Source organism: Syngnathus floridae, chromosome 15 (assembly GCF_059516105.1).
Source record: "Syngnathus floridae isolate MCC-2025c chromosome 15, RoL_Sflo_1.0, whole genome shotgun sequence".
Classification (NCBI taxonomy): Eukaryota; Metazoa; Chordata; class Actinopteri; order Syngnathiformes; family Syngnathidae; genus Syngnathus; species Syngnathus floridae.
Window position 1 is genome coordinate 355,917 of NC_142427.1, and position 16,150 is coordinate 372,066.

Consider the following 16,150-nt stretch of genomic DNA (forward strand, 5'->3'; position numbering starts at 1 on the left):
CGCTCCTGGTCAATGATACGAGCCTCTTCTTGCAGTGGAAAACTTGCAGCCAACAAACACCGTGGAACCTAAAGGAATGAAATTAAACATTAACATTTCGCCTCGACCAATTTTCACACGTACAACGCAACGCGGCTACACTTCTGCTATTACAAACGTAAATCTCCTTAAACACAATGAGTGTTACTTACCGTGTACGCTCTAGACGGTCCAGTTGCAAGCAGAAAATAAAGATATTTCTGTTGATAATCGTCGCTGCTCAGTGGCTCACGGCCATCGCGCCAACAGATTTGAATTTTGGCGGAGGTTCGGGCAATTACGTCATATCCGCGGCATTTGACTGCGACGTAATACCCGCTTATCTGAAACGGCAGTTAAAAGTAGAGTTACATCAAGTTTTCTTGGAACCTAAACGAATGAAAGAAAACTATCATTTGGCCACAACCAACATTCACAGATACAACACAACGTGCGGGGTTGAGGTTAAAGATTGAGTGAAGGGCCCTCGTTTTAAACTACTGTTTTGAAAAGGAGTGGGAACAAGTAAGACGTATTTAATTTATTTAATGGGAAGTAGTAAGACTTATTAAATTTATTTAATCTACTTTTCTTCCCAGGCAAAATTTGATGTGCTGCAATTCCAAATTTCCAAAGTGAATGAAGGAATGAAGTCCTTTAAATTATGATTTTGTATAAATACTAGGCATTAACACAAAATCGACGGCACAAAATGGGCAGACTTTACTTGTTTGAAAAGGACTGGTTACAAGACAGACTTTTTTAATTTATTTAATGGGAAGAAGACTTATTTAGTTTAATTGATCTATTTTTGTTCCCTGCCAAAATTCGATTTGCTGCAATTCCAAATTTCCAAAGTGAATGAAGGAAAGAAGTCGTTTAAATTATGATTTTGTTTAAATACTAGGCATAGACACAAAATCTACGGCACAAAATGGGCAGACTTTACTTGTTTGAAGAGGACTGGTTACAAGACAGACTTTTCTGATTTATTTAATGGGAAGAGGACTTATTTAGTTTATTTAATCTATTTTTGTTCCCTGGCAAAATTGGATTTGCTGAAATTGTATTTTGCCAAATCTCGATTTGAGACCTGATAGGAAGTATTAAACGCTTAGTTAAATCAATACAAGTTGGTAATAAGAGCGAGTAATGTTGGTTGAACCGATGAATGAAGGTTGAAAGCAATTTAAATTATGACTTTGTATAAATACTAGATATTAACAGAACATCTACTGCGCAAAATGGGCAGAGTTTACTGGTTTGAGAAGGAGTGGCTTATTCAAAACTAAGATTTATGTAATCTGTTTGTTCCCAGGCAAAATTGGATGTGATGCAATTCCAAATTTCACCACATGATGGTGCCCAATTTTGACTTCATAGGACATATTAAACACTTAGCTTGTTATTATGTTCAAGGTAATCAGATTTGTTTATTATTCTAATGGCCTCTTCAAAACTATTCTGGATTACTACTTTGGATCTATTCTACATTACTTGGCAACAACATACTCTGTAACAGATTAGGCAGTATAATCACATATGTTAACTTGAGAGTGCCCACACTCAATCTACTTATCGTGATGTGTTAAATCAATTACTGTTAGACATTATTTGTCTGATAATCTACCAAATCTTTGAATTGAAGAATTTGTGATTTAATTAATAGCTTGTTCAGGGTAATCAGACTTGTATATAATTCTAATGGCCTTCTTTTGAAAACTATTCTGAATTACAACTTTGGATCTTATATTACTTTGCAACAATCTACTCGGTGACAGATTAGGCAGTATAATCACATATGTTAACTTCAGTGCCCACACTGTATTTATTTATGGTTATTTGTTAAATCAAGTACTGTTAGACATGAAATAGGAAGTGTTTAACATAAATGTTATGGCTACTCACCATTGTAGCTCGCTCCTGGTCAATGATATGAGCCTCTTCTTGCAGTGGAAAACTTGCAGCCAACAAACACCGTGGAACCTAAAGGAATGAAATTAAACATTAACATTTCGCCCGGACCAACATTCACACGTACAACGCAACGCGGCTACACTTCTGCTATTACAAACGTAAATCTCCTTAAACACAACGAGTGTTACTTACCGTGTACGCTCTAGGCAAAATTGGATGTGATGCAATTCCAAATCTATCTGAAACGGCAGTTAAAAGTAGAGTTACATCAAGTTTTCTTTTTTAATCAACACAATCATTTACAACCGTTGACCAGAAAGAATCGTCGAAATTCGACGTCCCCCACAAACGCCACGCTCACTCGCTTTTCAGGGCAACAAAAATACTTCTTTTTAAAAACGATGAGTTGTACTTACCGTGTACGCTCTGGACGGTCCAGTTGCAAGCAGAAAATAAAAATATTTCTCTTGTTAGTCGTATGTTACCATCCGCTGTGTCTTTGTCAACATCGCCGCCATTTTCCTACTTCCTGCTGCGAGCCACGCCCACGGATTTAAATTTGGGCGGAAGCTCTTTCCATTGGCGTCGTTTTCGCGTATAGCAAATCCGATTGGTTGGGAAGGGGGCACGGTTATGCAGCCGAGGGGTCCTGTGATCGGTGGGATGTAAAGTAGGCGTCGACGTCACGTCCGCGTCACGTGACCACGACGCGGCAGACGTCATATAGCAACCGCTGTTTTGTTTAGTAGACTTACAGTTGTTATGCATTGACATAATGGGGCACACACCAAATAGATTTAAATAAATTGAATAATTCTTCTGCCCACTCTCTTTTAAACAAGTTAACTCTCCCCGCGGATTTGAATTCCGGCGAAAGTTACGCCCATCGACGTCACGTATGTCACGTGACCACGACGTGGCAGATGTCATATAGCAACCGCTGTTTTGTTTAGTAGATTTACAGTTGTTATGCATTGGCATAATGGTGTGCACTCAAAATAGATTTAAATAAATTAAATATTTCTTCTGCCTACTCCCTTTTAAACAAGTTAACTCTGCCCACGTCCATTGACGTCTTGTCTGCGTCACGTGACCACGACGTAGCGACGTCATATAGTAACCGCTGTTTTGACCAGTAGACTTAGTTATTATGCGTTGACATAATGGCGCACTGGTTAGCATGGCCACCTCTTAAGCATGATGATGCGGGTTCGACGCCTGATCAATGTTAGCATGGAGTGAGCTGAAGTGCATGGCGCTGAAGATTTGAATCTTTGAAATGCGCTGAGGTCTGACATATCAGGCAGAATGGTTTGCCATCACGTTCAACAAAAAATAGAAACTTTCCCACTCTGATTAAAACGTCCTGTGTTCATCTACGTATTTTCGTTTTGCTGTGCATCTTTTCCCTGCCATTTCGAGAGCCCAATTGACACTCATAGTTTAAAGAAATGTGTTTGCCCATCCTACTTTGTGGAATTTCACCACATGCGCTTTTGACCAAAATACCAAATTGAACTCAAGTGAAGCCAACACGCACAACCCCCCCCCACACACACACACACACACAAATGTTGATATGAACATAAAAGAGCCGCATGCGGTTCGGGAGTTGCGGCTTGGCCAAACCTGTACTATACAACTTTATTTGTATAAAATTTTCACAACAGCTGTCACACAAACAAAGCGGGAAAAACCGAAGACGTGCGTGTTCCGCCCACGCTGGATTTATTTGCACCTTTGAAAAGACACCGTATTGCCGCAGATGTGGCAAAGAGTACTTTTGGGCATCTGAGACGGAAGGATGTCCAAAGCATCACGTCACCTGCTCTGGTAGGCATGGTGGTGGGACGTTGAGGTCAACCGCTTTGGGGTTGGCTGAATCTTTGATCGCAGGATGCCACACACTTGAAGACAGAAGCAGAAAAGCAGAGCTAAATGCAAAATGTACTCACCGGTGACTCCAATTTTTTTCCCCCCTGAAGAAACAGCTGGACGGGTGGCCCCGGCTGGCCAGTGGGACTCTTGTTATTCTGACCCTTTTTAGTGCGCGTTTGGGGCAACAACCGTTTTTTGTGGCGCTCTCTTCTGGTTCAAAAGTGCCCTGCATGTGAATTTGCTTTTCCTGCCTTCTGATTGGATGAGCGCAGGTGTGACGCGGTGCCTCTGTCACCGTGGCGGGGGGTATACGTTGGCATCGGAGCGTCTGCCAACGTCTGAGACCGGCTGGCAGTGTATCGGAGGTGTCGAGTGCGGTGCCGCTGGAGCTCACTCACCAGCTGGTGTTAGGGCCACAGAATGAAGGCCAAGGAGAAGAATAGAAAGAGAAACAGAAACTTCTCCACCAATTGTTTGATTTGTCTCTTCTGAGCTTCGATGAATTCTTTCAGCTCTTTGTTCCTCTAGGACGGACAAATGGAAAGTGGCATTCAAAAGCCAGTAAGCGTGCAAGTAAGTGCCGGGCTGGCTTTGGGCCCTTACCTGTTGCGCGCTGTGCAGCAGATCCATTCTCTCTTGGAGGATGCAAGCGTCGCGCTCCCTCAACTCGCACATCAGGGCTCGCTTCCATTGGTCCACGGCGCTCCTAAGCTCTTCTCTCTGATCCGCCGTCAGCACGTCATTCACGCCAGCGTGGCTGGCTTTTTCGCCGTCCGTGGCGGGGCAGTCCCGCTGCGGTAGCGCCTCGTACAACATGGCCTCCAGCTCCAGGATCCTCTGGGCCGCAATCCTCGTCCATCAGTGGTCCGGCGGGAGATTTGAGGGCGGCTTACCTTATGAGCCTGGTCCATGGAACACTTCCTGAAGTCCAACTCTTCATCCAGGTAGCCCTTCTGCTTGCAGAACATATCCTAGCACAGCTCAAGGTCAGAATTGTTGGGGCACATTGCCGGAGTTCCCCTTGGCTGATGTCGCGTGTCTGTCTACCTTCTCACTTTCAATGTCCAACATCTTCTGTTGAAGTGCTGACTTGGTCACTTTGATGTATTCTAACCACTGAGGAAAGGCTGCTGTCACATAAGCAGAATGCGAGAGCGTGCGTGGACGTGCGCGTTACCTTCTCGGCTAGGGTGAGAAGGGTCCTGGCGTGAATCACGACCACCTGCTCCTCGTTGGTGAGATTCTGCAAGAGCCCAAAGGCACAGCGTCAACAAGCTTCTTTCAGCGCAAAGCCTTCCAAAAGTCACATTTGAGCCGCCGAGTCTCGTGGAGTGCGAACATAAGGAGTTCGACATACACTTACGGCGTTATAGCCCAGGATGTCCAGCTTCTTCATCAGATCACTGATGACGATGTCCGGGGGAAAGGCGCAAGGAGCAATGTAAGGTGTTCTGGGACCTCGGGTTAAGGTTAGGGTTGCGAGGGACGCCTTACGTACGCTCACGCCCTCGGCCTCGCAGTAGATCTGCAAAGGGCTGAGGCCGTCTGGGAAACGGACTTGCAGAAACTTCAAGACGGGGGAGCGCCACTCCCTCTCCTGAAAGGCAGAGGCATGCATCCGTCCGTCCGTCCGTCCGTCCGTCCGTCACATCTCTGGCCTCAACACGCTTGTGCGAGTCTTCCCACCTCCAGCTCCAGGATGCGGAACTCAAGCAGTTCGTTTTGGTCTCGGATATCCTGGATGTGCTCTTTCAGACGCGCTTCTTCCGCCTCCATCCGCCTGACCTGAAAAGACAGTCAGACCTCATCTGCGGGGCTTCCCGACAGGTGTGACGCCAAGCGACTCCGCCCAGCGCCTTTCTTTCCGTCACCTTTTCGGCCAACTGCTGATTGCTCTGACGCAGCAGCTGCTTCTCCTCCACCCACTTGACATTCTAGAAGAGACAAACGCGTGGACAGCTTTGGAATGTTGTGTCATTTTCATCCACAAATTCTTTAGTTGACTGGAAAATGACATTTGCTTTTCTCCGCATTTTCCCAGCCACGTTCGGGGGGGGGGGGGGGGGGGGGGTTGGTCCAGTAATGCCAGACGGATGAGTGACTGAAGAATGTAGCTATTTTGTCTGAGAAAAAGGTGTGCTCATTGATGAGCTTACCTGTCCTTGTTGCTTCAGCGCTGACTCCAGATCTGCTACTCTGCTTTGATAGTGACCCATTTCTACCATCAGCTTTTCTCTGGTCTGAAAGGAGGAGGAGGGAGGCTCCTCCTCCTCCTTTCAGACCAGAGAACACCCGAGGCTGGGTGAGAACGGGGAGGCTGCGACCCGGCCGGGGGTTGCGGGAAGGGGCGCCACCTTGATCTCCTTCTCGGCGTCGTAGTCCCCTTTCGCTGGTCTGGGCTAGCAGAGCGTAGGCTCGTTGCAGCGCTTGATATTCTTGCGTCAGCTGGCGGTAGCGAAGCTCCGCCTCTTCATGCACACACCAATGCAACACAGCACTAGTACCAGAATCAGTCAGACCGGCGACAAAGCACCCGCGACGCAAAGACGAGTCCGATTCCAGGCTGAAGAGGAATGTTTGGTGCCAATACGCTGGCAGAAATGGCGGGCTACCTCTTCGGGTTCCGTGTCGGGGGTTCTGTCGGTGTGAAAAGACAAGGACGATCCGTCCGAGTCCACCAACACGTCTTCGTCGTAGCCGTAAAATGTTTCGATGACCTGCGGGCGCGGAAGCAAACATCTCTCTGAACAAACTGAAGCGACACCTCACGATGAATCGACGAGAGGAACGATAGCGAGAAAAAGGCCATTTCATCTTGCGCAACACCAAGCAGCCGCAAACAAACAGACTCACCTTGCAGGACCTCACGCTTTGTTCCTCCTCAGAGATTCTCGACGTCGGTATCGTAGCAGCAAATCTCTCTCCTGTCGACACAAATAATCCGCCTTTGAGATTCTTTGGATGCAAAGGGAACGAACGGCTCCGGCGCAGAAACAAACGCGACTCACAATGACATTTCTGACATGAGCTCCTGTCTCCAGAGCCTGAAAAACACGTCACCGGCGATGATTGGAGGGACGCTCGTCTTTTCCAAAAGTGACAACTACAGGGTGTGTCAGGGTTTCCCAGATTATCTTTATCGTATCATTGTGTTGCTTTGACTTTGACTGCGACCTGTAATAAATAATATTATTTATCCCTTATTTATCCCTATCGCTTATCCCTTCCTACACAAAGTCGTAAAACACCCCTTGCTATGTTTTGACTAGAGGTCAAGGGCTTCCTCTATTCAATCCACTCTTACACCCACCCTGTTTCTCTTAATTAAAATGCTCGTGCAGGAGCCGAGAGTCAGACTTCATTCGTACAACGGATGGACTCTCCACCTGCAGGTGTCCAAAAGAACTTACTTGTCTCCCGTGTGGTTCTTGCAAAATAAGTTGGAGCGAGCGCAACTCTAACAGGGTGCATTTTGCCACTAGCTGCCTACGGACAATGACGTCACGCTCGCGGCTCATGGTTGACGGGCTGAGCAGCCGGGCAAGTCCGTCGTTTTCAGCGCACAGCGAGTGGCAAAGGCGCTGACAAAACGGGAGCTTTGAGCTGCTGAAAACGGCAAAACAAGTCTAAAGCGTGTTCAAACGCGTGCGCACAATGCTCCTGCTTGAAAGGTCGGAATTTAAGGGGCCAATTTTTTGGATGGCGGCCGCCGGCCAAGCTTTGGACGGAAAAGGTTTCCTGGCGACAGCGAGCGAGCGCGGCGCTGCCGTACGTGCACCGAGTCGCCTGCCTGAAGACCTTGGACAAGTCGTCGATGATGTGCCGCTGCTCCACAACTTGAAGGAACTCCATTTCACCGTCCTGCTGGCCGCAACCGCGGTCCAGGTCATTGAGCGAACTAGGCCTTCTCTGTGGAACACAAATGCAGTGGACTCTGTTGGCACGCCGCCGTTGTCCGCGTCGACTTACCAAGCTTGCCATCTCCTCGTTCTCCTGGGTGACAAAGCGCACTTTGTTTTCAAGGCGACACAGCACCAGCGAGAGTTCTTCATTCTTCCTGCTCAGGCGTTTGTTTTTGTACAGGAGTGGCAGAAACTGGCTTTCTGTTTCTCTCAGTCGCTTTAGCTGCAAGCATGAAGTGCGGGATGTGAAAGACGCACAACACGCGGGCCAGAACGTATCCATTCCTTTTGCATCGGTTTGAACGGAATCGTGGCTTTGGCTCCCAATAAAAGACATCTACCAGGCAACCGACTCGCCGCGCCGCTCAACTAATAAGCAAGCGCAATGGGTGCCTCGCTGGATGGCGCGCATCAAACGTAGCGCAAACCTTCAAGCGTGCCGTCAATAAATTACCAGTTCATTGCGCTCTTCAGAAAGCAGGGCGTTTCGATCCTCCAGTTTCCTGATGACTGCGCTGAGCTCAGCGATTTTCAGATGAAACCGTCGCGTGTCCCGATCCTCCTGAGACTGAAAACGCCCCGCAACACACACACACAAGCACTCGTTCAAAGTTCAAAACTGTTTTTGTGCTACCTTCCTCCAGCAACGAACTAAGTCATGCGTACTGCAAGTGTGTGATGAGGTGGCTTACGCAATGAAGAGGATTGCTAGTAGCGGCGTTGACCCCACTTCCAGGGTAGTTTAGGCCCGCCCTTTGGGAATCCCTCAGGGCAGCGATCTGCTGCTCGGCAGCCTGAGTCTGCAGCTGAAGGCGGTGGACGTGGCCGGCCCCAGGGCTTCATCCAAAACACTAACCGCTCTGTCTTTCAGCTTGATCTCATCCGTCTGGATGTACAAACAGGGAGCGCTCAGGCAGGCGGGCAAACTCATTTGCCAGAATTGTGACAAAAACAAAGAGAGCAACCGGCCAATTTTGTTCTTGAATCGACTAGAACACCTTTGCTGTGACAAAAGCGAAGCGAGCAACCGGACATTTTCTTCTTGTGAAATAGAATAGAATAGAATGCCTTAGGTGTCATTGCACTGCAGGTATACAACGAAATTGGGAACATAGTCACGCACCGCGCATCTGATCAGTCCTACCAGTCGGCGGATCTCCCTCTCGCAGTCTCTCTTGGTTCGGCTCAGCTCCTCCCGATGCTGGTGATGAGCCGATCGGAGCTCGGCCGCTCGGGACTGCCAGGCCTGCTGGGCCGCTGCCAGGGCTTCTTCCGCGCTCCTGGTGGAGGCGACACCGCTCGGTCTCCCGACACCGCCGCGTCTCCTCCACCTCCGCCAGCAAAGCGCCCCCCCTCCTCACCTGAGCAGACATTGCGCCACACCGGGCCGTTGAGACCGCAACGGAGCGCCGCGACGCTTACTGGGGACAAGCTACACAATACGGTAGCGGCCGCATCGAAGCCCGACGTGGCGTGCGGATAGTCAGACACGGATAGAGCGGATCACCTTGTCCATGGAGCCGTCCCTCAGGCTGAGGACCAAGGCATTCAGTCGCTGGATCTCTCCATCTTTGATTTTGATCACTCTCATCAGCTCCATTTCATGCTGCCGCAGTAATGTCTCCCTGGTAATGGCTAACTCTTTCTGCTTCTCCTCATGGAGTTTGCTTTTGAGTTCCGTCATGGCGGCGGTGGCACGGTGGTGCTCCGCCCGCAGGTCCTGACTTCTCTCTCTCTCCAGACAGCTGACCTGACATGACTTAGACTTAGACAAACTTTATTGTCATCTTGTCTGCACATGGTGCATACAAAACGAAATTCCGTTGCATACGTCTTACAACAAAGTAGTGATATTGCAGTTGAATAGAAGTAACATATCCTATGAAAATATATATATATACATATATACTATATATATATATATATATATATTAAAAATAAGTATAAAGTGCAGCAGTGATAATTATGCAATAGTGCAAGTAGGCAAAACAGTATTCAAGAGTGTGCAGAGGAATGCTAAACCATGTATTAAACTTCTATTTAAAGGGTTTATACAAGTTCAGTAAAGTTGGTAGTGCGAGATAGTGCAAGATAGAGGTCCGTAGTGTCATAAAGTACAGTTCTGTGAATGTGTGATGCAGAGTTCAGTTTAGAGCTCAACAGTTCTAGTGTTCAACAGTCTGATGACAGCAGGGAAAAAGCTGTTGCAGAACCTGGTGGACCTGCAGCGGATGCTGCAAACCTCTTCCCAGAGGGCAGCAGGGAGAACAGTCCATGGTGGGGGTGTGATGGGTCATTGATGATGTTACGGGCACGGGACATGCAGCGCTGAGATGAAATGTCCTGAATGGAGGGAAGAGGAGCCCCTATGATCCTCTCTGCTGTCCTCACCACTCTCCTCACGTTCTTCCAATCGGAGGCGGTGCAGCCTCCACACCACACAGAGAGACAGCTTGTCAGAATGCTCTCTATGGTGCTCCTGTAGAACGTCCTCATGATGGGTGGGGGCAGGTGGGCTCTCCTCATCCTCCGCAGGAAGTACAAGCGCTTCTGTGCCCTCTTGACCAGTGCCGTAGTGTTCATAGTCCAGGTGAGGTCTTCTGTGATGTGGACCCCCAGGAATTTGGTGGTGCTGACCACCTCCACAGCTGAGCTGTTGATGATCAGTGGAGCGTGGTGAGGCTGTTTTTTCCTGAAGTCGACGATGATCTCCTTCATCTTCTCCTCATTCAGGATCAGGCTGTTTTCTCTGCACCAGCCCACCAGCTGCTCCACCTCCTCTCTGTAGTCCAGGTCGTTGTTGTCTCTGATGAGCCCCACCACCGTTGTGTCGTCTGCTGACTTCACGATGTGATTGGTGGTGAACCTGAGGACGCAGTCGTGTGTCATCAGGGTGCACAGCAGGGGGCTCAGGACGCAGCCCTGAAGGGAGCCTGTGCTGAGGGTGATGACATCAGAGGTGTTCTGTCCGACCCGGACTGACTGAGGTCTGTTGGTGAGGAAGTCTAGCAGCCAGTTGCGAAGGGGGGTGTTGAAGCCCAGGTGTTCCAATTTTCCTACCAGATGCTGTGGGATGATGGTGTTAAACGCTGAGCTGAAGTCCAGGAACAGCCTCCGCACATGGGTGTTCTTCTCCTCCAGGTGAGCCAGGCTCAGGTGAAGAACGGAGGAGATGGCGTCCTGAGTGGAGCGGTTTTGCCGGTCGGCAAACTGGAACGGGTCAAATAATAGGGGGAGTCTGGAAACGATGTGACCTTTAAGCAGCCTTTCGAAGCACTTCATCATAACCGGAGTCAGTGCAACAGGCCGGTAATCATTAAATGAGGTGATTTGAGGTTTCTTCGGCACCGGAATGATGGAGGCAGTCTTAAAGCACGCCGGCACTGTGGCTTGGCCCAGCGAGGTGTTAAAAATGTCTGTGATGACCCCAGCCAGATGACTTGCACATTCCCTGAACACACGCCCAGGAATGTTGTCGGGGCCAGGGGCCTTACAGGGGTTGACTCTCCTCAGGGTCTTCAACACATCGGCGGAGTCAAGGCAGAGTACCTCCTCTTCCTGATGGGGGACAGTTTTAACTGCTGGAGTGCCGTTTAGTGCCTCGAACCTCCCAAAGAAGTTATTTAGACCATTTAGAAAGTCAGCATCAACTACACCCACCGGGGGGGGGGAGGGTGAGTTGTAGTCTGTAATCGCCCGTATGCCTTGCCACATACTCCTGATGTTTTTGACGTCGTGGAAACGATCCTGAAATTTTCGACTGCGGTCTCGCTTCGCTATCCTGATGGCACGGTTCAAGTTGGCTCTCGCTGTCCTCAGTGTCTCCTTGTCGCCAGACTTGAAGGCAGAGTTCCGCGCTCGTAGCGTTTGACGTACCTCCTCAGTCATCCAGGGTCGTTGGTTGCCCCGGGTGATGATATTCTTAGTGGTGCTGACGTCCTCGGTGCATTTGTTGATGTAGGCTGACACAGTCATGGCACACGCATGTCTAATCTACATCGGGAAAACTGGGAGGGAGGGAGGCAGGCAGGGAGGCAGGCAGGGAGGCAGGCAGGGAGGCAGGCAGTGTCTGTCTGTTGAGGTTTTCACCTTGTTCTTCTCCTGCTGAAGTTCTAACTGGACGTCCATTAGTTTGGTTCTCAGCTCGTCATTGGCGGCCTGAAGGGCGTCCGTTCGCTCCGCCTTGGCCCGTACCTGCCGGAGCTCGTTTGGACATCTCTTACTCGAGTCTCGCCCGGTCGTCAGTCAGAGATCACAACATTTGTACCTGGAGAGCACAAACGCAGCGCTGTTTTCCACTGGCTTCGAACTCAACTTCAATCGGTAACGTAACTTACAACATCATAAACATAGAACTAGCTTGACTTAGTCATTGAATAAATGCATTTGGTTCTTCAAAACTGCATCACGCAACATAGCGTGACCGAGACGGCCGTTATCCACCTGCGTGAAGTTATTTGGTGAAATGAATGAGATGTTTAAGACACCATCGTTCTGTCTCTATGTAGATGAAGGTAAATAATCGATTGCTGAAGGTCCAAAGGTGTTGTGATAAACAAATAAACATATTAGTGATTAGTGACATATTTGTGATAAACATATTAGGCAGGATAATCACATATGTTAACGTGACTGCCCACACTGTATTTATTTATGGTTATTTGTTAAATCGAGTACTGTTAGACATGAAATAGGAAGTGTTTAACATAAATGGAAGACGAAAGGGGTACTCACCATTGTAGCTCCTGCTGGTCAATGATACGAGCCTCTTCTTGCAGTGGAAAACATACAGCCAACAAACACCGTGGAACCTAAAGGAATGAAATTAAACATTAACATTTAGCCTCAACCAACATTCACAGATACAACGCAACGCAAACTACACAAACGTAAATCTTTTTAAACACAATGAGTTGTACTTACCATGTACGCTCTAGACGGTCCACTTGCAAGCGGAAAATAAAGATATTTCTGTTGATAATCGTCGTGTTTGTATCCGGTGTCTCGCTCAAGGCCATTGCGCCCACAGATTTGAATTTTGGCGAGAGTTCAGCCTATTGACGTCATTTCCGCGGTGTAATACCCGCATATCTGAAGCGGCAAAGTTAAGAGTAGAGTTAAATAAAGTTTTTAGTCAACGCAATAATTTACAACCGTTGACCAGTCGAAATAATCGTCAAAATTTGGCGTCTGTGGCTGGAAGCAGACGCCGAGTTCGACATTCCTCCCAAACGCCACACTCCCTCGCTTTTCAGGGCTAAAAAAAAACAGTTGTAATTACCTTGTACGCTCTAGACGGTCAAGTTGCAAGCTGAAAACAAAAATATTTGCCTTGTTAGTCATCGTGTTACTAACAGCTGTGTCTTGTTTGCCAGAACTGCCGCTTTCCTACTTCCTGTTGCAAGCCACGCCCACGGATTATAATTTTGCCGTGAGTTCCGCCTATTGACGTCATGTCCGCGTCACATGACTGCGACGTAATATTATCTAAAACTGTTTGTGCGGTATTGTGTTGTTCTGTGCGGTATTGTGTTATTCTGTGCGGCGTCGTGTTGTTCTGTGCGGCGTCGTGTTGTTCAGTGCGACGTCGTGTTGTTCAGTGCGGCATGGTGTTGTTCAGTGCGGCATGGTGTTGTTCAGTGCGGCATGGTGTTGTTCAGTGCGGCATAATGTTGTTCAGTGCGGCATAATGTTGTTCAGTGCGGCATGGTGTTGTTCAGTGCGGCATGGTGTTGTTCAGTGCGGCATGGTGTTGTTCAGTGCGGCATAATGTTGTTCAGTGCGCCATAATGTTGTTCAGTGCGGCATGGTGTTGTTCAGTGCGGGATGGTGTTGTTCAGTGCAGGATGGTGTTGTTCAGTGCGGCATGGTGTTGTTCAATGCGGCATGGTGTTGTTCAGTGCGGGATGGTGTTGTTCAGTGCGGCATGGTGTTGTTCAATGCGGCATGGTGTTGTTCAGTGCGGGATGGTGTTGTTCAGTGCAGGATGGTGTTGTTCAGTGCGGCATGGTGTTGTTCAGTGCGGAATGGTGTTGTTCAGTGCGGCATGGTGTTGTTCAGTGCGGCATGGTGTTGTTCAGTGCAGGATGGTGTTGTTCAATGCGGGATCGTGTTGTTCAGTGCGGCATGGTGTTGTTCAGTGCGGCATGGTGTTGTTCAGTGCGGCATAATGTTGTTCAGTGCGGCATGGTGTTGTTCAGTGCGGCATGGTGTTGTTCAGTGCGGCATGGTGTTGTTCAGTGCGGCATGGTGTTGTTCAGTGCGGCATAATGTTGTCCAGTGCGCCATAATGTTGTTCAGTGCGGCATGGTGTTGTTTAGTGCGGGATGGTGTTGTTCAGTGCAGGATGGTGTTGTTCAGTGCGGCATGGTGTTGTTCAATGCGGCTTGGTGTTGTTCAGTGCGGGATGGTGTTGTTCAGTGCGGCATGGTGTTGTTCAGTGCGGCATAATGTTGTTCAGTGCGGCATGGTGTTGTTCAGTGCGGGATCGTGTTGTTCAGTGCGGCATGGTGTTGTTCAGTGCGGCATGGTGTTGTTCAGTGCGGCATAATGTTGTTCAGTGCGGCATGGTGTTGTTCAGTGCGGCATGGTGTTGTTCAGTGCGGCATGGTGTTGTTCAGTGCGGCATGGTGTTGTTCAGTGCGGCATAATGTTGTCCAGTGCGCCATAATGTTGTTCAGTGCGGCATGGTGTTGTTTAGTGCGGGATGGTGTTGTTCAGTGCAGGATGGTGTTGTTCAGTGCGGCATGGTGTTGTTCAATGCGGCTTGGTGTTGTTCAGTGCGGGATGGTGTTGTTCAGTGCGGCATGGTGTTGTTCAGTGCGGCATAATGTTGTTCAGTGCGGCATGGTGTTGTTCAGTGCGGCATGGTGTTGTTCAGTGCGGCATGGTGTTGTTCAGTGCGGCATGGTGTTGTTCAGTGCGGAATGGTGTTGTTCAGTGCGGCATGGTGTTGTTCAGTGCGGGATGGTGTTGTTCAATGCGGGATCGTGTTGTTCAGTGCGGGGTGGTGTTGTTCAGTGCAGGATGGTGTTGTTGAGTGCAGGATGGTGTTGTTCAGTGCGGCATGGTGTTGTTCAATGCAGGATCGTGTTGTTCAGTGCAGCATAATGTTGTTCAGTGCAGCATGGTGTTGTTCAGTGCGGCATGGTGTTGTTCAATGCGGCATGGTGTTGTTCAGTGCGGGATGGTGTTGTTCAGTGCGGCATGGTGTTTTTCAGTGCGGCATAATGTTGTTCAGTGCGGCATGGTGTTGTTCAGTGCGGCATGGTGTTGTTCAGTGCAGGATGGTGTTGTTCAGTGCGGCATGGTGTTGTTCAATGCAGGATCGTGTTGTTCAGTGCAGCATAATGTTGTTCAGTGCAGCATGGTGTTGTTCAGTGCGGCATGGTGTTGTTCAATGCGGCATGGTGTTGTTCACTGCGGGATGGTGTTGTTCAATGCGGGATCGTGTTGTTCAGTGCGGCATAATGTTGTTCAGTGCAGCATGGTGTTGTTCAGTGCGGCATGGTGTTGTTCAGTGCGACATAATGTTGTTTAGTGCGGCATAATGTTGTTCAGTGCGGCATAATGTTGTTCAGTGCGGCATGGTGTTGTTCAGTGCGGCATGGTGTTGTTCAGTGCGGCATGGTGTTGTTCAGTGCAGGATGGTGTTGTTCAGTGCGGCATGGTGTTGTTTAATGCGGCATGGTGTTGTTCAGTGCGGGATGGTGTTGTTCAGTGCAGGATGGTGTCGTTCAGTGCGGCATGGTGTTGTTCAGTGCGGAATGGTGTTGTTCAGTGCGGCATGGTGTTGTTCAGTGCGGCATGGTGTTGTTCAGTGCAGGATGGTGTTGTTCAATGCGGGATCATGTTGTTCAGTGCGGCATGGTGTTGTTCAGTGCGGCATGGTGTTGTTCAGTGCGGCATAATGTTGTTCAGTGCGGCATGGTGTTGTTCAGTGCGGCATGGTGTTGTTCAGTGCGGCATGGTGTTGTTCAGTGCGGCATGGTGTTGTTCAGTGCGGCATAATGTTGTCCAGTGCGCCATAATGTTGTTCAGTGCGGCATGGTGTTGTTTAGTGCGGGATGGTGTTGTTCAGTGCAGGATGGTGTTGTTCAGTGCGGCATGGTGTTGTTCAATGCGGCATGGTGTTGTTCAGTGCGGGATGGTGTTGTTCAGTGCGGCATGGTGTTGTTCAGTGCGGCATAATGTTGTTCAGTGCGGCATGGTGTTGTTCAGTGCGGCATGGTGTTGTTCAGTGCGGCATGGTGTTGTTCAGTGCGGCATGGTGTTGTTCAGTGCGGAATGGTGTTGTTCAGTGCGGCATGGTGTTGTTCAGTGCGGGATGGTGTTCAATGCGGGATCGTGTTGTTCAGTGCGGGGTGGTGTTGTTCAGTGCAGGATGGTGTTGTTCAGTGCAGGATGGTGTTGTTCAGTGCGGCATGGTGTTGTTC

At 48.9% G+C, this 16,150-nt stretch overlaps 2 protein-coding genes across 3 annotated transcripts; both read right to left on the bottom strand.

Moving 5' to 3' along the window:
- Positions 1-3,613: 3,613 nt before the first annotated feature.
- On the bottom strand, positions 3,614-5,042 carry LOC148385786 (janus kinase and microtubule-interacting protein 3-like). 2 transcript variants are annotated; one of them, XM_088399231.1, is made up of 4 exons: positions 4,991-5,042; positions 4,417-4,929; positions 4,212-4,337; positions 3,614-3,842 (listed from the first exon to the last, which is right to left on the bottom strand). In XM_088399231.1, the coding sequence occupies exons 2-3, from the start codon at positions 4,627-4,629 to the stop codon at positions 4,221-4,223; spliced, it is 330 nt and encodes a 109-aa protein (XP_088255357.1). In that variant the 5' UTR covers positions 4,630-4,929; positions 4,991-5,042; the 3' UTR covers positions 3,614-3,842; positions 4,212-4,220. The 2 variants fall into 2 exon arrangements, with proteins under 2 accessions (XP_088255357.1, XP_088255356.1); XM_088399230.1 differs by having other exon boundaries at positions 3,614-4,337; positions 4,991-5,033.
- A 74-nt stretch (positions 5,043-5,116) lies between these two features.
- Positions 5,117-7,499, bottom strand: LOC148385787 (janus kinase and microtubule-interacting protein 3-like). The gene is made up of 8 exons (XM_088399452.1): positions 6,822-7,499; positions 6,667-6,737; positions 6,426-6,530; positions 6,168-6,281; positions 5,970-6,086; positions 5,685-5,747; positions 5,500-5,598; positions 5,117-5,410 (listed from the first exon to the last, which is right to left on the bottom strand). The coding sequence occupies exons 5-8, from the start codon at positions 6,036-6,038 to the stop codon at positions 5,117-5,119; spliced, it is 525 nt and encodes a 174-aa protein (XP_088255578.1). The 5' UTR covers positions 6,039-6,086; positions 6,168-6,281; positions 6,426-6,530; positions 6,667-6,737; positions 6,822-7,499.
- Positions 7,500-16,150: the final 8,651 nt, after the last annotated feature.

Bases quoted from the DNA above. Each gene is read 5' to 3' on its own strand.
- LOC148385786 (XM_088399231.1), bottom strand. From the start codon at position 4,629: ATGTTGTACGAGGCGCTACCGCAGCGGGACTGCCCCGCCACGGACGGC. The intron at 4,338-4,416 runs GTAAGGGCCCAA...TGTCCGTCCTAG, and splicing joins TGCTGCACAGCGCGCAACAG to AGGAACAAAGAGCTGAAAGA.
- LOC148385787 (XM_088399452.1), bottom strand. From the start codon at position 6,038: ATGGTAGAAATGGGTCACTATCAAAGCAGAGTAGCAGATCTGGAGTCA. The intron at 5,599-5,684 runs GTGACGGAAAGA...CTGTCTTTTCAG, and splicing joins ATCAGCAGTTGGCCGAAAAG to GTCAGGCGGATGGAGGCGGA. The intron at 5,411-5,499 runs GTGGGAAGACTC...TCTGCCTTTCAG, and splicing joins TCCGCATCCTGGAGCTGGAG to GAGAGGGAGTGGCGCTCCCC.